General features: G+C 37.9%; 2 protein-coding genes across 4 annotated transcripts; one reads left to right on the forward strand and one right to left on the reverse strand.

The window, feature by feature from the left end:
* Positions 1 to 9760: 9760 nt before the first annotated feature.
* LOC111899826 (acyl-lipid (9+3)-(E)-desaturase) lies at positions 9761 to 11982 on the forward strand. Its single transcript, XM_023895698.2, has 2 exons — positions 9761 to 9902; positions 10657 to 11982. Exon 2 carries the CDS (start codon positions 10681 to 10683, stop codon positions 11824 to 11826), a length of 1146 nt encoding a protein of 381 aa, XP_023751466.1. The 5' UTR covers positions 9761 to 9902; positions 10657 to 10680; the 3' UTR covers positions 11827 to 11982.
* A 149-nt stretch (positions 11983 to 12131) lies between these two features.
* LOC111899825 (putative E3 ubiquitin-protein ligase LIN) lies at positions 12132 to 19411 on the reverse strand. Of its 3 annotated transcripts, none has more exons than XM_042899383.2 (8): positions 19289 to 19411; positions 14915 to 16554; positions 14673 to 14846; positions 13903 to 14546; positions 13675 to 13819; positions 13366 to 13593; positions 12991 to 13291; positions 12132 to 12717 (listed from the first exon to the last, which is right to left on the reverse strand). In XM_042899383.2, the coding sequence occupies exons 2-8, from the start codon at positions 16520 to 16522 to the stop codon at positions 12593 to 12595; spliced, it is 3225 nt and encodes a 1074-aa protein (XP_042755317.1). In that variant the 5' UTR covers positions 16523 to 16554; positions 19289 to 19411; the 3' UTR covers positions 12132 to 12592. The 3 variants fall into 3 exon arrangements, with proteins under 3 accessions (XP_042755317.1, XP_023751464.1, XP_052624581.1); XM_023895696.3 differs by lacking the exon at positions 19289 to 19411 and adding an exon at positions 16972 to 17369 and having other exon boundaries at positions 14673 to 14843; XM_052768621.1 differs by lacking the exon at positions 19289 to 19411 and adding an exon at positions 16972 to 17369.
* Positions 19412 to 20972: the final 1561 nt, after the last annotated feature.

Genomic DNA, 20972 nt, shown 5'->3' on the forward strand with positions numbered 1-20972 from the left:
AATGGGTTTTATTCAAGAAAGTTTCGGGTCGGGGTGTGTTGATAGAAGCGTAGGGCTTCTCACCACCTTTTCGTGGGTATAAAGTTGGTTGGAAACGGACTTAGAATAAAGGAGCTATGGCACTTTGAAGATATTGTCACTTATGGCACTTGATGGAAAAGTTGACAAAGTAAGGCCATGCATGCTTGGGACACGCGTGGGTACGCCCAGCGTAGGCTGGGTTACGCCCAGCATAATGGAGTTAATGAAACGCGGGGTCCCTCGACGTACGCCCAGCGTACGTCTATCATCCAGAAACCCTAATATCTCGGGTGTGGAGGCTATTTAAACAACCTTAAGAGCTCATAACCCTCCCAAACCCTAGCCTCCACTGTTTAGAGCCATTTTCCATAAATCATAGCCAACTTCTTGAGTGTGTGAGCTTTTGAAGTGAATTTGGAGTGTTTTGAGAAGAAAGTGTTGCATCTAGTGAGTAGAGGAAGAAGGACAACATGTAGATCTGAAGTCTTCTGGTGGTTCAAGAGCTCCTAAAGGCATAAAGCTTCTTGCTTGACATCTATTTTGTGTAGTCTAAGTATGGTGAAGTTTTGACACCATTCTTGTCCCAAAAGCCCCCATCTTGATGCATGGTGTGTTTTGGTTAAGATGAGTTGTCCTTTCAGACCATTGGAGAGGTATTGAGTAAGAAAAATGGGGTCCCAATGGCCTTGGTTGTCCCATGTAAGAAGTAGGAAGGTCTTAATGGGTTAAGACCTTGATTTAAGAGCTTTATGGTCGTCCCAAGTAATAAAGTTTGAGACTTTATGAATCCTAGGCATGATTGGTCGATGGATCTGAAGTTTGGGCTTAGGAGCTTAAGCCATTAAGGCCTTAAGAGGAGTTTTAGATCAGCGCGCGTACGCCCCGCGTAAGCTGATGTACGCCCAGCGTAGTGGGTCTGTGTCCTGATTCCAGTCCGCGAGCATCGATGTCCGCCTAGCGTACCAAGAGGGGTACGCCCAGCGTACGCCCTCTGTTGGGTTTTTTATTTTGGGCCTTAAGTGATTGGGTTGTTATTGGGCTGGTGGGGCTTGGGCCGTGACTGAACATTATGGATGGAGTATTTTGGACTCAATAATTATTATGGACCTTGGATCTAGGCCCATTTGGTGAGGTGCGCCCAATTTAGTAAATTGGGCCAATATTGGACTTTGCATGAGGATTTGATTTTGGGACTTGGTCCAATAAGAAGATGATGGACTTAATGAGTGTTGTGGACCCTTGGCCTAGGAATTCGTGATGGTTTCTTATGTGATGGTTTTCATATGATAGTTGGGATTTCCAGCGAGGCAGTAGTCAGAGATTTGCAGGATTCCAGCAGTTGCAAGGTGAGTTTTCCTCACTGTACTCAAGGGTCTAAGGCACCAAGGTCGTCCTTTTGAATTGTTGTTAGAGCCTGTTATGTTATGAAATGATATGTTTTCTAGTATCCTGGTAGATGAGATAGTGATATGAGAATATGCTTTGTTAGCTTAGTATCCTTGAGAAATGGATAGTTGTATGATGGCTAGTTCTATTGGATCAGCGTCGTGGTAGTTAGGTAGTGATTATTTATAGACCGGTAGTTGGTCTTGCACTATGTACACTGGTAGGAGGTACTCACGGGTTATGTATGATGAGCAGTAGCAGGGGGTATTCCATCCCGGTAGGATGATAGGGCCCAGTGTGTTGGTTTTGTAGAGTTTTTTATGTATGCCTGTTATGTGTGCATGTCTGCTAGTGTAGATTGGCATTCTAACCCGAGGGTTGTGGGCCAGGAGTATTCCATCCAGGTAGGATGATTGGACTCATAGTATGTTGACATTCCAACCCGATGGTTGAGGGGCCTGGGGTATTCCATCCCGAGGGATGATTGGACCCATAGTAATAGTAGTAGTAGTAGTAGTTACTGTATGTATAGGAAGTGGGGCATTCCAACCTGATGGTTGTGGGCCAGGAGTATTCCATCCCGGTAGGATGATTGGACTCTTAGTATGTTGGCATTCCAACCCGATGGTTGAGGGGCCTAGGATATTCCATCCTAAGGGATAATTGGGCCCATATTAGCTATTGTTGTACATATAGGTGTTTGGGCATTCCAACCCGATGGTTGTGGGCCGAGAGTATTCCATCCCGGTAGGATGATTGGGCTCGTGTTATGTAGGCATTCCAACTCGATGGTTGAGGGTCGGGGGTATTCCAACCGGAAGGTTGATTGGACCCGAAGTATGTTGTTCTTTGATGTATGCGTATGTTTATGTGTGTATGAGTACTTTGGGGGAACTCACTAAGCTTACAGTTGTGGTTTATTGTTTCAGGTGCTTCATGAGATTGTGGCAAGGCGAAGGCGTGATCGTACCACTCCTCATGCTTATGCTTTATGTAATATGATTATGGGGAAAGTACTCTGATGTTTAAACTATTTTGAAAACAAGATGTATGATCGTAATGGTTTTTGAATGAAATAAAATGTTTTAAATTAGTTGAAATTTTGGTCGTTACACTAGCTGTCTGTATGACTCTTGAATGTATAATTGTGTTGAAAGAAACCCCAGGGTTGGGCAAATTATTGCATGTTCAGGTTGAAATAAACCCCGGGGTTGGGCCCATTATTACATGTTCGAGTTGAAACATACCCCATGGTTGGGCCCATATATGTATGATTGGATTGAAACGTACCTCGGGCCTGGGCCCTAGGGTTGGACCCATATTTTTATGTTGGGTTGGAATATACCCCAAGGTTGATCCCATTGATTTGTATGGTATGTGGTACTCTGGGGAACTCACTAAGCTTTGTGTTTACGGTTTATGTTTAAAATGTTTTCAGGTACTTCTAGTTTCAAAAGGAAGGGCACGGTTTGATCGCACTACATCCCTTGGAGATTTATTTTCTATTGAATGTTTATGAATTATTTTGATGTTTTGAGAATATTTTTATTCTTATTGTCTTTGAGTTAATAAATGAATGGTTTGACTTATTTAAAAATGAAAATTTTACTTGGTATTTTTAGGACATTACAAGTTGGTATCAGAGCCTTGGTTTGAGGGATTCGGGCACACTCTTGGGTGTGGCTGAAATAAAACAGAGGAATTGTTAAAATTTTTGAAAGAAAATAGTTTTTCTAAAAATGTTTCTATAAAGAAAAGGGGTGTGATGCCTGCAATCAACCGAGTTCAAGTAAGTGTTTCCCAAAATACTCATACATGTGTTATGCGTATTGCTTTGGTATGAATATATGAGAATGACATGTTAGATTAGGGCTAAGGGTCTGCTCAAGATTCAATAATAAAATTCTAGGAGATATGCATGTATATGCCTGTTGATTGACCTTTTGAAACAATATGCTAGTATGGATTTTAGATGTTGGATAAATGACCTAATTTGTGATGCTTTGTAACCTAGGAGGAATTGGATGCTACGACATATTTTGAATCTATGTTGATGGAATTGATTGCCAAATGTATGCTTTAAAAACTGTATATGGTTAGGATCATACAACCCTAGAAGGACTGATTTGGCCTTATTTCTTATTCCTTGTCTGGTTGTGGGCTTAGGGTTGAATCTTTCATTCAACAGTCTATGTGATCTCGTTTTATGTATAATCTTCATGCATAAGGCAACCAAAAATGTTGGTAGGAGTTCCTAGCATCACAAAAGCAAGTTAGTTGGAGGATGCATTTTTATGTTTTATGGCCTATAAAGTGTTACTGTACGAATGTTACTTGCTTTGTGCTTTGTGGGGGCCATACTGATGTGAGCTAACTATTAAATGAATATGTTAAGTTACATGATGTAAAGGTTAAATAATTATAGAATGATAAATTTGGCCCTATTATGCAGCTCTCGTTTGAGTCTAACTATTGTAGGGTTGTGTCTTTTATTCGAAAGATTATTTAAATTTTGTTGCATGTAATCGTAATCATGAAGTAGTTAGCGGATTTTAGTAGGGGTTCTTCAGTAGTTGATGGCAGTGTGAGGTAGGAATCCTAGGAGAGCCTAGGAAGTGCCTTAGAGGAATTGGGGTGTTGTTTAGCAATGTGTATTTGTTGAGAGTGGGTATATGTGATTGGATCATATGGTAGTAGACATGCGTAGTTACTTAGAGGATCTAGAATGATTCTTGAGGAAAGTACGGATAGGTGTGGAAATAAGTATTGGGCCTGTACTACTGAAAACATAGGATTCATACTCAAATCAAGGAGGATTTCGGGGATTCTAAGGAGCTCGCGGAGGGTAGAGTGTATGGTTTGGCACCATGATTCACTACAACGTGTTTTCGTCCTCATCAGATTATCGGTTATTGTTGTTCAGACTGGGGATGGGTCTAGTGATTTCTTGGGCCTTAGTGACCATGTCAGTCTAAGTTTTGAATGGTGCAAACCTAGGTAAGTTAGCTTATCTGAGTTCTTAAGGTAGTGCTAGTTGAGTCACGAGACTCAAGAAGGAAGCGATTGTTATGATTGGATCGAGGATTACAGCCAGAGGCTAAGTGATTGGCTAATGGATTGGGATGTCACTATCTTTGAAGGGGGGTATTCACTTCTATATTTTTGTATTCGGAGGAAAGAAAGAGCAGACATGTGATTTTCAGAGTTGCGAGGTACACCCAACATGTGGCTAGATAGTTGGGGTTCTTGGCGGCAAGTATGACAATGTTGGAATGTACAAGACGATTATTGTGGTATGATAGCCTTGAGTTGAGACCAAGGGTCTACTTTCCTCGAATTTATTTCGTCATCGCAATATGTAACTTAACATATTCATTTACTAGTTAGTAAAAGACAACTAGAACTCCTAAAAGCACAAAGCAAGCAGCATTCGAGCATTGAGTAAACATAACCAAGCATATCTCATTCAAGTTATCCCTGACTAATCTGTACTAGCATGCAGTTCATGAATTTGAGATACATATAACAGACATATAAGGCATCCTCCCTAGATCCTTAGCCCTAATCTAGCATGCAATTCTCATAAAGTTGATACACATATAACATGCACATAAGGTATCCTTCCTAGATCCTTAGTCCTACTCTAGCATGCAGTTCTCATAACATATCATAGCATAAACTTGTATGGGTAATTTGGGAGTACTTACTTGAGCTCGTCTGATTGCATGCACCATACCCTTTTCTCTTTTTCAAAATTCTTTTTGCTTTTTCTAAAATCTCTTTTCCTTTTCTCAAAGTCATTTTTATAAAAAAAAGGTTTTCCTTTTGAAGATTTCTATACCAATTCCTTAGTCTGAGTTTAGACACACCCGGAAGTATGACCGAATCCCTCAAACCAAGGATCTGATATCAACTTGAAACATCCCAAAAATACGGTCCAAAAATTTCGTTTTGATTATTCATAAAACCATAAATACCATTTGTCATCTCATAAAAAGAACATAAGTAATGTATCTCAAATCATCATAATAAAATACTGTATCAAAATCATATGCCAAATATCATAGTCTAAACATCCCAGCCTGAAAATTGTGGTGTGTGCCATGTAGTCATCCCGAGCTCTTCTCCTTTCTACCGGAAGTACCTGAAACCAAACTGAAAACTGTAAGCACGAATCTTAGTGAGTCTCCCCAAACTACCACATACCATACACATAATCACATAATAACATACATTGGGCCTTGCCTGTTACATCAGGCCACGCCGGGCATCGGACTGAAGTCCGACATTTGGTCCCGCCCGACATCGGACCGAAGTATAGTATACATATAACATAGCAACATACATATAACACATAAACACATAAACATTCCTCGAGCTTGCCCCGGCATCGGACCGGATTCCAGAACACGTAACACATAACATATATGTTAGACCTTCCTCGAGCTTGCCCCAGCATCGGACCGAAGTCCGGAACACATAAACAAACACATGCAAGAATCACGAAGACATCAAGCATACAAACATTCCTCGGGCTAGCCCCAGTATCGGACCGAAGTTTGGAAACATATAACTACATCGGGCTAACCCCGACATTGCTAACATACATAAACGGAACGACCTTGATGCCTTAGACTCGTTCCTACTGGAAGATGACTCACCTCGCAAAGATGACTACTGAAATCTCAAGTGAGGAATCCCCGACGACTGCTCCCACGACTCCCTGGCTATTATTATCACCATAACACTTAGTCAAAACATGATAATTCTCCTTAGGGTAAAATGACCATTTTACCCCTGGTCAAAGTCAATGCTCTGGTCAAAGTCAACCTTCTGGTTGACCCAACTCGTCGAGTAGCTCCATAAACTCGTCGAGTCCTAGAACCTGAAATCGCAATCTAACTCGTCGAGTCACCCCTCGACTCGTCGAGTTCCCAGGCTACTCATAGTCGCGATCTACTGAATTAACTCTTCGAGTCCCTTCACTTACTCGTCGAGCTCTAGATTAAGCTAAAACGGGACAAACCAACTCAACTCGTTGAGTCCCTCTATGGACTCGCTGAGTTCATCTGTTTGATTGAGCCATCTCCATGGATTAAGCTCTTACCCTTCATATCCAAACCCCATACTTCATCTACACACTGGGAATACACTTTTAAGGGTAAAGTTTCCAACTTTACCCGCTATTAGTCCTCCTTAATGGGTTTAGCTCAAACCCTAACTCTCTAGAACATATATCTTGGTCAACAAGCCATAATACTCTAAACCAAAGCACACTATAATAGATCTAGGCCGTGGACATCAGTTGGGCACGTAAAGTTCCTAGCTTTCCTTCCATGCATGGCCTTTTAGGGCTAAAAGGGCCATAATAACATTGTTAAGCTTGCATGGGGCTTCCATAGCCATAAAGTTTGCACCTTTATGCCATGGAACCCCTTCTAGATCCCAAATCTAAAATGTAAGTCACTTGGGACGTCCAAAGACCAAGGTTGTTGAACCAAAACCCTCATAAAAATGGAAGTAAGTAGATCTAATGAATGAATGATCAAGTTAGAGACTTGATTACCAGAAAGTGATGAGGACGGAAGGGAATCCCTAGATCTACAATCTTCTCCTTGAACCTTCTAGCTCCCTCTTCTTCTTCTTCTAGCTTCAAGAACACACATAAAATCACTCAAGAATGGCTCACACACTCACAAAATGCTCTAGGGTTTCATGGATTAGGGTTTAGGACTTGAAGGTTGGGAATGAGGCTAAACGGTGGGGATTAAGATGCTTAAATAGGGTGCAAAACCCCGAAATTAGGGTTTCATTCTGGCAGACCTACTCGCCGAGTCGTGGGCTCTCGACTCGTTGAGTAGATAGTTGAAAACCCACGTCAAAGACTCGAATCTACTCAACGATTCAAGGGCTTCCAACTCGTCGAGTAGCTCTACAAAAATGAATAATTTTATAAATAAATGTGTACCAGAAACCATGCGTTACATGACTGGGGTGGGTGTCCACTGAATCATCGCTCTATATCTGGCTATTGTGTCTTCTTAGGTTACAATCTCCTTTCCTAGTCCTCCAAACGTCTAAACACGACATCTCAGTCTAGTGTTGAAGCCAAATATAAGGGGGTTGTTAATGCAGTTGTTGAAACATGTTGGATTTGCAACTTACATTTGGAGCTTCATTATATGCCTGTAGGCTACCATCATTTACTCTGATAATGTTAGCGTTGTTTACATGTCATCCAATCCGGTTCATCATCAACGCATCAAACATATCGAGATTGATCTACATTTTGTTCGAGACAAAATTGCCATTAGTCATGTTTGTGTTCTTCATGTTCCGTCTTCTTCTCAATATGCATATATTTTTACAAAGATCTTGCCGTCACCTCTTTTCCTTGATTTTTGGTCTAGCTTGAACGCTCGTGATTCTTCTCCCATTCAAACTGCAGGGGATATTAGTGTATTATTTGTATGTGTATTTGTATTATTGTTTATAGTCTAGCCCATGTGTTTAGCCGTTTTCTTATTATTTTTGTACCTTGTATATATTGTGGGTATTTAATGAAAGATGGGATTCATGGGAAAATATAGACGGTTGCAATAAAGTACATGGTGTAGTTATTGCAGCTGCTTCCCTTGCTATTTTATCTACATTAATAAGTCTTGCTTGTAGCTTTTCGCCTTCAGGAGACATAGAAATCATATTTTCACCATTGGTTGGATTTGTTCATGTTAGATGTATGAGCATTTTTTTCATATTCAAATGTTTGCATAAAGGAGAACAAGATGTTGATTGTTAATAAAAAGGGTAATCTAAGTTCGTATAGACAAAAGGTAAATAGATTATGTAATTAGGTTACACAAAAAAATTATGAAAATATGGTCTGCTAATTGAGTCATCCATTCGCAAAATTATGAAATAATGAAAATATGAAATTACCTTGGTGCCAAGTAGATCGAACATGCATGGTTTGCCAATTGATTTTCCATTACAAACTGTAATAATATATGATGATAAAAAAGAAACTCATCTTCTTTTGTTCATATAACATCAACAGTAATGAACCTAACTATATATATATATATATATATATATATATATATATATATATATATATATATATATATATATATATATATATATATATATATATTCAAATGTTTCTCACATCTACTGTGTATTAGAATGCATCAATAAGAATTTTGTAAGAGTTTATATGTATATTAAATGATATCCATACTTATAATTTCTTTTTATGGAAATTAATTAAATTCGTCATTAATATCAACAATAATATTCTTTCAGAATGAATTCGTATCTAGAGTAATGAGAGTGTATCGTTCTTTATATTCCATGCAATTTTATTTAAGTGAGTGAGTCCTGAAACAAATAACGAACTCATACATAAAAACCTAGAATGTTATTGTTGATATTAATGACGAATTTAATTAGTTTCTATAAAAAGAATTATAATTATGAATATCATTTAATATACAATCAATTATGGAAATTATTTAATATCTATCTTTATTTAATTAAATAATCATTAAATTTTATTAAATTTTTATTGGTATATTCTAACACACAACAAATGTAAGAAACACATTAATTTGACAGCTAATTTAATATAAACATAAATCATTAGACCTTGTGTATATGAAAGATTGATGGTTGCAAAAGACAAAGTTAACTGCATGTCCTTTTATTAGCTATTTAAGATGAGATTTTCTGCATCTTTCAGAAATTTTTTTGTGAAATTGGATCTTTTTTTACTCTTAAAAGCATAGAACTTAGTGAAAACTTCATTGTTATATCGATGCTTTGACAAATTTTCCGAGACAGACATAAATCTTAGCAAATCTTTGCATTATAACGAAATATGATATCATAGTCATAAACAAGTGCATCTATGATGCAATCTCCAATGAAATATAACTTCTCGTATCATTATTAAATCAAGCATTATTTAAAACATTCACACTAAGCCAATTATCACAATAACAAATTTGAGTTTCATGTTTGTTATAATCATAGCAAACGATGATGATATCAAGTTAAAGTCCAATCCACAAGAACTAGAAGTACTTAACAAACCCTTTAAAATGAAAATCATATTATGATATGATCGGTTTTTTCTGTCATCTATTCGCCTACCAGCAATTTGAATTGACTAGAAATTTTCTAAATCGGAAATCACATTAATGAAAAAAAAAATCACTCCTAGTTTTTCCGAAATCCAAGCAAATGTGAAATTTGCCGTTTTTAAACAATATACGTGTTTGTTGGACCAATGTTCATTTATCAAGGCTCTTTCGTCAAGCTGATAAAACCTCAAGGGTGTCTTCTGAAACATTTCTTTTATTTAAACCACCTATCACCTATGCATTCTGTGAAGGGAATTGAAGAAACAGTCCATCGCACGCAGGGAGGAGATTGAGAGAGTAAACGCTAGTTTCAAGTGAAAAGCCTAGGGCTGTTTAACCCGATCGATTCAGGTCTATAATCTATATCTTTCTCCATTCGATCTAATCAATGCATGTGTGTATGGATTATGTTTCGATTATTGTCCTCGAAAAAAATCAATGATTATCGCGGTTTCATTTTGATTTTAGATATAGCTGCATTATAGAACGATGTATAGATCTGTGGATTACAGTCTTCTGCGCTTTCAATTCGGTTCATTTGATTCGGTTTTTCCTCTAAATTTGAGCATTTATCTATGTTGCATGTAATTTTGTTTTTTTCACTTATTGATGAATGAAAATCCATAATTTTGGCTGTTGCTTGGATTTGAGTTCTTAATTCTATTAAGCATTGAGGATGGAATCTATCGTATGTTTGTGTTCTTACCTTGCTCATAATTTTTGCGATTAATGCTTTGGGAGAACTTTTTAGATTTTCTCTGCTTTCCTTAATATAGTCACAGACGGATGACAACTGTTGAAATAGTTCTTCGGCAGTGATGTTATTAAATACCTACTGTTATATCTGCTTCGATGCAGTTTCAATAGGATATTTTCCAGTAAAACGATGAATTGTTTCTTTCAATCGACGAATAGATCTGTGAATTAAAGTCCTAAGCTTTCAGTTCGTTATATCATATTTTGTTGTCGAGGTTCTTAAGCTTACATAATCATTGATATCATCGACAAATGGCAATTGCTCAAAGATATATAAACACCTGTATATTGCCTTCATGTTTCGATAAGTAATTTCCATAATTGATGCTTCATATTAAACATCTTGCAGGTTAGTATCTGGTGAAGAGGTAAAATGGGAGCAGGAGGATGTATGTCTGTTTCTGAAACAAAACCCGAAGAAAAGAAGAATCCGTTGAAGCGAGTCCCTTGTGCAAAACCTCCTTTCACAATCAGTGATATCAAAAAAGCCATCCCTCCCCACTGTTTCAACCGTTCCCTCACCCGTTCCTTCTCCTACGTCATTTACGACCTTGTGATCAGCTTCCTCCTCTACCACATCGCCACCACCTACTTCCACCGCCTCCCAACGCCTCTCTCCTCCCTCGCATGGTTAGCTTACTGGGTTGTTCAAGGCTGTGTTCTCACCGGCGTTTGGGTCTTAGCCCACGAATGCGGTCACCACGCATTTAGCGATTACCAATGGGTTGACGACACCGTAGGCTTTCTCCTCCACTCCGCCCTCCTCGTACCTTACTTCTCATGGAAATACAGCCACCGGCGCCACCACTCCAACACCGGGTCACTCGAACGCGACGAAGTGTTCGTCCCAAAGCCCAGATCCAAAATCCCATGGTACTCAAAATACCTAAACAACCCACTGGGCCGAATCATGAGCCTGTTCGCCACCCTCACTCTAGGCTGGCCGTTATACCTAGCATTCAACGTCTCCGGCAGACCCTACGACCGTTTCGCCTGCCACTACTCCCCCAACAGCCCTATATACAACGACCGCGAACGCCTCCAGATCTGGCTCTCCGACGTCGGAATCATCACCATGTCTTTGTTCCTCTACCGTGTTGCTCTTGTAAAAGGCGTGAGTTGGGTGATTTTTGTCTACGGGATTCCGTTGCTGATTGTGAATGGATTCCTGGTATTGATTACTTACCTTCAACATACACACCCGTCGTTGCCGCATTATGACGGGTCGGAATGGGATTGGCTGAGGGGGGCGTTGGCGACGGTGGATAGGGATTACGGCGTGTTGAATAAGGTGTTCCATAATATTACAGATACACATGTGGTGCACCATTTGTTTTCAACGATGCCTCATTATAATGCGATGGAGGCGACGAAAGCTGTGATGCCGGTGCTTGGGGAGTATTATCAGTTGGATGAGACGCCGTTTTATGTTGCCATGTGGAGGGAGGCTAAGGAGTGTTTGTTTGTGGAAGCGGAGGGAGAGGGAGGAGGAGTGTTTTGGTATAAGAATAAGATGTGAATTAAGTAATTAAAGATTAAAGATTAAAGATTAAGGATTAAGGAATTAAGGTTAGGTTGTGTTTTTGTTTGTGTGGTTGTGGTTTAAATGTAGTGTTCGAGTGTTTGGTATTTTGTTAGTTTAATGAACATGGAGTAGTTCCTTCTTTTAAGACAAGTGTGAAACAACTACCAAAGAACTTTTGGTCCGTCATTGAAAAGGTCTCTCAACCAAATCCGTATTATCCATGAATTCTTGTGGGATGCAATTACATTCCGTAATTGTACTGATAGTATTTAGATGGTGCCATTTTGTCACATAGCGATAATGATATGTTCTTGATGTTAATGGTACCTTGTACTGGCTTAAAAGTTACGAATTTATACGAAAAGATTTATCAATGAAGTCATCATATTAAAATTGGCTTCTAGTAAAATTATATTTTCCTAATGTTTGTTGCTCATATTAATTGCGTGTGGTTATTAGTTAATTTGATTTAAAACCTATATAACTAGAACAAATCTCAAAATTCTGTGGCTACTTAATTTATTATTTTACTAGGAACAAAACAAAGGGCGCACGCAACTTAACTAATGTACACATAAAAGAGTAATGGTAGAGTAGAAACAAGATGAATCCAGTAAAAAAAAATGGAGAGAGCGTAGTAGCTTAGCTATATACACATTTACAGATTAAAATCAGCAAAAAAAATATGGATGGCTGTAGCCTGTAGATAGAGGTATGATCTCAAGCAGAAAATTAGAAAGGTCAACTGCATAAACCAGATCTATATTCCTGACTGAGAGTGAGAGATCAAGGCATACAATTGTTTTGCAGTTAAGCTTGCTTCTGAAAGGTTTCTGAGAGGAGCTGCAATCTCATCACCAATTGCCATCAATAGTTCCATGCAATCTGCAACTCATTTATCAGTCCTGGTCAGTCTTTCTATTCATTACAAATTGGAAAAAAAAAAAAAAAAAAAAAACAGTTCCTTCATATCATTTCCAATGGTATCACATTTTCTTCTTGTTAGCTAGGCCTAGCCGCTAGTGTACATAATATTGTGTATTTGCATTATATTTACTGTCCGGCCCTATGTATCTCAGCCTAGTCTTTGATTTTTTATTAACCTAGGCTAAAATTTAAGATCTTGGGGATTACTCTCTTTGGGAAGAAAATACTAACCTGGGATTTTGCTAAAATTTAGCAGAGACGCTGCAGCAAGAACCTTGTGCTCTACCCATTCACTATTTTCAAGGGTTTCTTTCAGTTTTGAGATAAGAACCGAAAAGGCAGACAATTTAGCTTCAGAATCAAGTGAACAACTTAACCACACCACCGTTGTCAACCCCACCTTCATCATCTCCCTGTGTCCACAACTCAAACCCTGAGAAAGTGATTCCAAAAACAACTTCTTTCCATCACCAATTAGAGATTCCGACAGTTTCATTAACCAATCTTCAACAGCCTCTTCATCCTCAGTATCCTACATTCATAACCAAATTCACACTCGTCCCAAAACTTATACTGTAATCCTTGCAGAAAGAGAAATCAAATTACCATCAATACGTTATCTTTTATTGTGATTTTATTGTCTGAACCAGCTTTCTTTAAGATCCAATCCTCTGTCATAACCTTCCCAGAGAAAGAGATACGCCCTCCCAAGATAAGGAGTGCCTTGCAACAAGCTTCTTGCACCTTTTCATTAGAAAGGCTGGCATCCATAGCAGATGAAATGGTATCAACAGCTTCTTCTCTATATATACTGTACTTCTGTTGTTGATCCACCTGTCAGTTTGCACGTATGTTTAACTAGTTTTAGTATCCTCTCAAAAGAAGCAAACAGGTTAAACAACAAACAAAACATACCATTAGGTCCATGTGTAAAAGGAGCACAGCAACCAAGGGTTTTTGCTCTGGTGAACAACTCTGAAGAAAGAGTAACAAAATGTGCATCGAGCTCACTATACCTTCCTTGTGCAACCCATTTAAGAAAAACTGGACGTCTTTTCTCCTTGAGTCGCACACATGGACAAATGTTATTAATTTAACAGAAAGAAGAAGAACATAGAGGTTTGAAAGTTGAAACTGAAATACCTGTTGAGACAAATGAGATCAAACAGCAGAAACACAGCATTTGCTCTTGATTTTACTCCCTTACAGTGAAGCAACTCAAGCAGACACTGCTTCTCAATGTGTCTAGCCACATGATTTCTGCAACTAGGGTCTACTTTAATACAGTGGGACAGCAATGCAGCTACACGAGTCTTCTCATCCAAATTTCCATACTCAAATCTTTGAATGAGAAACTGTAAACCCCCAAGAGCAAGTAACTGTTTGGCATTTGCTGTATTTTCCTCTGTGCCAAAATCAGTAAGAAGCTGCTCTAATATGAAAACAGTTGCTTCAGCTTTATATTTCTGTTCCCCATGGCTTCCTGTGGGCTGAGAAGCAGAAGCTAATATCTCCCTGGAGTGCTTTGATTTCCAGCCATCAATCATTCGCTTCAAAATAGAGTTTGTGAATGGGACAAAATGGCATTCAAGAGTTTTCCCAGTTACAGGACATGTTGTGTTGCCTTTATTAAACCATTGTACAATAGCTTCACGCTCATAGGTTTGACCAGTCTCTATAGTCACAGGATCTTCAAAAAGAAGTCCAGTTAAAGGGCATACATAATCCTCAGGGGTATTCAAGTAAAAGCACCCTCCTCCATCACCATATGGCCTTGTTTTCATTGGCTGCATAAAAAAAAAAGAGAGAGAGAGAAATATACTTTTAGGGTGAATAAAAACAAAGGGTATTGTACTATTGTATAAACCATAAAGTTTTGCACTTAGGATCAATGTTTGTTTCAATATAATTACCAAAAAATCAGGATATTTTGCATCATCTAAATCAACAGATTTCTCGGATTGTTGCAGTGCAAAGACATATGTTGCTAGCCTCTTGAGAGTAAGTTCATTGACTTTTGCAACTGGAAGTGATTCTAACATTTTAGTGCTCTCCAAACCTTCTTCTTTTGCTATTATTACATCCTGCTACAATGGAGAATATTAATGTGAAACGACTAATGACATGATGAATCCAAATTTAGGACTACACTTACATGATAAGGTACCACATCCCCTTTAACATCTAAATCTCTGTATATATCTTCTTCCAGAGGGTATGTCACTGTCCTTTTCTCTTCCACTACAGACTCATCAAAGCTACATATGTCATCATCTGATCTTTGTGAATATTGATAGTCTTCCACTTCAGCAGTTACTGGCTTATTCATCTGCCCAAATACAGAATCATATAACTTTTTGCTGACCATAGACTGTGATGAAAATGGTGGGCTGTCCTCATGCTGAATCCCCTGAACAGAAACAGATGGAACATGGATGGAAGGAATTGAGGGAGCTTCAACAGCATCTGTGAGCCAATCTTTATAGTACAATGCAAATTGGTAAGTACCCGTATCCAAAATCTCATTATACACTTTCTTAAGTTGCTTTAGCTTCCTTGTATTCTGTGGGTCATCAGATAAAGATTCAACTTCTTGGTTATACCACTCTTCTAGATGGGATAAATGAGGGTGAAATACAGTTTCCCATAACTCAGGTACCAAAACGGATCGAGCTGCAGATGGTGAATCACAGAAAATCTGCAAAAGATGCTTAGCTGCTATCCGTTCTTTCTTTTGTAACTGATATACCACACTTAAGTACAAGTGGCCACAAGCTGAAAGAATGGAATTAGGAATTCCGGAGGTAATTCCATCCTTTAGATCATTTGCATTTAGACCTGTGATCACACTAAGCTGTAAAGAAGCTTTTTTGAGCTCTTTTGTAGTGGCGCGATTATCTGCAGCTTTTTCGACTGTTTCTATGGCTTGATCAAGATTCGATATAACTTTGCTTTCAGCCACTATTTCTTCTTCTAACTTAGAGAAATTAATGGCAGCAAAGCAGTTGTGGTACATTGATGTCCTGAAATCTTGATCTTTGAGAAAACTTTTAATGTAACCACTCAAAATAGATATCATTGCTTTGATTGCAATGTCATCAAGAGCTACTTCGGGTACAGATTCAATATCAACTGGTCTTCGAACCTTAGTGTCCTTGTTTTGTGTGCTTCTGTTTGATCTGGTAGATGATGAACCAGGTTGATTCGCATCTTTCTGATGATTAACATAGCCATTATCAACCTGAACATCCTTCCCTGAGATGTCCATGTTATCATACTTCTCTTCTTTCTTGCTCATTGGAGGGCTAAACACTCCATTTAGATAAATATCTTTGTACTTTCCTTTATCTGGTCTTCTGTCATTGACTTTCTGCTTGCCTTCTTTGACCTCAACTATCTCATCAAGAGAAAATGGTTGTGATGAATCGATACTGTATCGAGGAACATCACGTGTGTCTTGAGAACCTCTTCTAATATGTCTTTCCCTAGTTTCATTCCTTGAACCTCTATCTAGTTTTTCCCTTTTCAGAACATCTACTGATCTCCTACTCTTGAGTTTATCAGTTAGGGGAGATTCAACACGCATATCATATCTACGGGTATCTGAATATGCCCTCTCTGTCTTTCTCAAACGAGTTGAAGGACCACGAAGCGGGTGGGTTGGGATTGATGTTACGGGTCCTGAGGAAGCTCTAGTCATTCTCTTTGAGCTACTGCTTTTGAAACCCTCCTCTGTAAGAAGATCCTCCAGTGACATTGCCATTTAAAAAGGTTGAAGCTTTTTGGTATGAAATCCTGTGTTAACCAAGAAGACCCGTGTCATTAAATCAAATGACAAAATCCACTAATATACATCTCAATTCATGTATGCAATTCAACTCAGGCAGGACTTGTGTATATGATAGACAAACATAATATGGTATAAAAGCTTGAGGAACTACAAAATATTCAAAGGGCTCCTAGATAACAGGTTATACAATCCATTTTCGTGACCATGTTGCAACAAAATATCCAGTGAAAGGTTGTATAATTTGTATTAAAATACTCGTGATCTCTTACAGATGTGCTAGTATCAAAATTAGGTGTAAAACTACTAAAACTAATCGAAACAAATGGGGCCCTATAAACTTTAAAACCATTTTAGTCGTTTATGCAATTTCTCAAACACATGATGTGCACTTTATAACTCGTAAAAAAATTGAATATTCGTACCCTTAACTTTTATCTTCTCGGTATATACTGGAAACGCACGTACCACATGAACATAAAATGGTTTCCAGCAGAGCACTTCCGATGATCGGAGAGGAAACTGCAAAATTGAGAAAAGGGTAACAAGAAAAAATGTAATATTGGCGAAAATTTTGAAGAAACGAGTGAGTGAAGGCCATTGGCTATCAGATATAAGAAACGGTGGCATGATTAAGACGAATGGAGATGCAGACAGGGAGGCAACAGAGAGTGAGACAAATGGAAGACGACAGAGCAAGATTGATGAAAGTATTAACAATGAGGTTATGTTGCCGGCCGAATCAATGGCATGTTTGAAGTTTTCCTATATTTTGATCGAGAAAGCCGACCTCATCTCTGTCGTTGTCGCATTGTTCTTCCAGTATGACCAGTTCGGCAGTTGAATTAAGCGGACTGAATTCACTTTATATGTAACCTCCTTTTTTTTTTTTTTTTTTTTTTTTTTTTTTTTTTTTTTTAGTTAATAACTTTTTTTTTATTTTTTAATTATTATTTATTTTTTTATCTTTTATTATTATTGTTATATATATATATATATATATTAAGGAAATGAATCTTAGGAACAGTAAAGTTCCTAAGATGTTGGCGGAAGTGGCCCTTTTTTATGGGTTTTGTTCCAATTTCGACTTCCTGGGCATTTTACGGACTTATGAACATTCTTTAGACACGCGTTTATCATCGTTGCATTTGTGTCAGTGTATCACTGTCTCCCGATGCTTCTCAGTTTTCTCCCACCGCCTTATCTCTTTCTTTCTTTCTTTCTTTCTGGGTTTCGTTCCAATAATATCTCTTTCTTTCTCTTGCTTTCTGGATGGTTCCGTCTGTCTTCCATGTTCGATGACACAGTCCAACACCGCCATCTCCACCGTCTTTATCAAGCACCACCAGCCACTCCTTAATTTTTACAGTCCTTCTACTATTCATCGTTTGCTCTTTAACCCACCATTTTCTTCATTTGATGGGTTCCGACTTTGATGGTTCCTTACTGATATTGAGGCGATGATGAGTTTTATTTTTGAAAAGATTTTACGTTATCGAGTATCGGGTGAAACTGAGGGTTGTTTTTTGGCAGGGCAACTCGGAAGGCATTCCAGTCGGATATTGCAACCGGTGTTTGCAGTCATCCCGATGCTTCACCCCTTTTTCCTGAACATCGCCCGGTTGAAATTCAGGCTCGTGTTCTTGATTTAGGGTTACTGCATTAGTACATGAGTACATGTTGTGTTGTCAAAGTTCTCCCTTTTGTTTCAATTGTTTCCTCCCTGTCTTACTATTGCTTCGGACGGAGGGATTCAAGGGTTTTTAGGGGGTTGCTTGGCTTGCAATTTTGGGTTGGCTGACTTGCCGGTTAAAATACCGGTACCAGAATCTCCTTCTAAATAAACATCAAAAAACATCTCTTCCGTCAGCATGCCCTCCAATTTTGAAACTTCCCTAATCTCATTTATTTTCTTCAGGTATGCTTAATGAGTTAATGGAATCACAACTTGAAATTATGAGATGCATAAGGTTATGCTTCCAGTTTGGTATTTTGTAAGAATTTGAGGTACACAATCTATTTTATGTATTTTTACCTAATTTCTTATTCTCCTTGCTGAAAAGTCATTATCTTAGTTTGTTGGATTAGAACTTGGAAGCGAAGATTGAGAGTCAAGTAAATCATTTTATTGATTTAATTTCAATTTTAGTAGGTTTTTAATTCTGACTTTTGGGTTTTTCTCAATATATGATTGTGGGTTTTGTTTTGTTAAAAGAATTGAGTGAATCTTAAAAGTGATCTTGAAATTACCACCATTGTTTGAGATAGAGAGATTCTTTAACCAATTGCTCTAGGTCTCTCACGTACTCTAATCTAATTACACCCTTGAACCTGAAGGTATTCAGTCTTTCGAGTTGTAAGTGTAAGCAAGCAGCTACCCAATCCATAAAAATCAACTTTACAGTGTGTGTAAAATGTTGTGAATTGTTTTTCAGATTGTAAGGGTAAAATGGTCATTATTTTGTCATTCAACCAGTTTATTAAGTCTACAAAAGAAACAAACTTTATATATGGATCAAGTGTTCTCTGGGTATATCATGTTTAGAAATATTTACGAAAATGACAGCATATAAGGGTAAGGGGCTGTTTGATTTGGTGCTGACCGGGTCCGGTCAGATGCTTTGGTCTGACTCGGTCCGGTCAGGGTGTTTGATATGCTTCTGACCCAGGCCACACGTCTGACTCGGCCCATAAAAATAACTGACTCGGTCCTTTAAAAAAATATGGCTGACTGAAACTTACCCACATTTGCCCTTCTCCTTCTAGCCCTACGCGTGATTTCTTCCAGGATATGATTTCTTCCAGATCCTCCTCGCACCTTCGCCTTCTTTCCAATTCCACCTCGTCGGCAACCTCCTCCGACTTCGTCATCTCCAACGCCGAACCTCCGTCGCAGATTCACTTTTGCCACTACTTCAGCACTGTTCACGTCATCACTGCACCATCTTCTTCATCAGGTAAGGTCAATTTTCTTCAAGTTTTTTTTTGTTCTCTCTCTAAATCAATTTCTGTAAATTGTTTGGTCGTTGAGTTGCTTTTTGGTTGTTGATTGGTTTCATGTGTGTGATTTCTCTATCTGAATTGATTTTAAGCATCTATTCGATAGAGTGAACACGATCATTCTCAGTGAATATGTTTGATACCGTTTTCTTGAATTTTAGGTTTTCTGTTTTTAGCCTCTTTGTTGATTGTACAATGTAAGCTGTAAATTTATGACTTTTGGAATTGTAGATCTATTTGACTTTAATTTTGGTTTTAAATGTTTAATGGTTAATGAATGAATCTTTTTAATTTATGCAGCTTATTGATTAATTTCAATGAAGGATGGCAGCTTCAGGAGATTGAGATAACGAAATTGTATGAGCAGTACAAGGAAAGTTCAAGAATACATCACTTTAATGAAAACGGAATCACTATTTATGTATTATGTTCCATAGAGTCATTGATTAATTTTTGAAGGTCTTAGTAATTTGATAGTTGATAACTTTTTTTTCAATTCTTTATAAATTTACATTATTTGTTAGATTTTTTTATTATCAAATTGATAGATTTTATTTAGCACAAAACAAAACAATATAGAAGGGTAAAATGGTCATTTTCAGCATTCAGTACGTTCAGTCAGATGCATGGTCAAACAATATGATTTCAGTCAGAAGAGGATGCAGTCAGAGCTTTTGACCCAGTCAGGCTCTGACTCAGTCAGATCTTACCCAGTCAACAACTATCAAACAGCCCCTAAGTTTGTGTTAATTTACTTGGAAAAGGTTCCCTTTAATGACCTTCCGTATTAAATTGTTCTTTTTTTGCATTAAGTCATACTTAATGGATTAGATGATTAAAAAATTTTGGTGAAGGTATCTGCAGTTCCGGAATGCCCTTTTAACGTTTATTTTGTTTTTATAGAAATAAGGAATACGCAAAAGGTAAGGATGATGCATTTGCACCAACATGGTGTTTGGAGAAATTGTATACAATAGGAAGAGGATCTCCTTTCATGTATAACAATATATCAACATTATGAATTTAATTATTTCTTATTGTAAAGGGTAAACTCATTTATTTTTTCATTTTGACTTATAAATCCATTTCAATCAGAACGAAGATAGGACATATATTTGGCTTTGATAGCCCCTGAAGTAAAAAAAACGTTATTCTCACTATTCCTAAGGTGAACTCAAAAAAAACATTTATCTTTTCACCGGGATCCAAATCGTGAAATTGGTCGGTACCAAAAGTCAAAATATTAGGTTTTGTCCCACCTACACAAATGACAGATCCAAGTTTTTAACTATAGATAAACTGTATATATATTTGAATAAAAATGTAATTTCATAAGTGGTGGCTTTCTTGCATACTCCTTTTATGCATGATGCCTTTAAGAGTTTGGTGAACACTATCATTATGAGATGGTTTGAGATGTTGAAGG

This window comes from Lactuca sativa, chromosome 2 (assembly GCF_002870075.4).
Source record: "Lactuca sativa cultivar Salinas chromosome 2, Lsat_Salinas_v11, whole genome shotgun sequence".
Taxonomy (NCBI): Eukaryota; Viridiplantae; Streptophyta; class Magnoliopsida; order Asterales; family Asteraceae; genus Lactuca; species Lactuca sativa.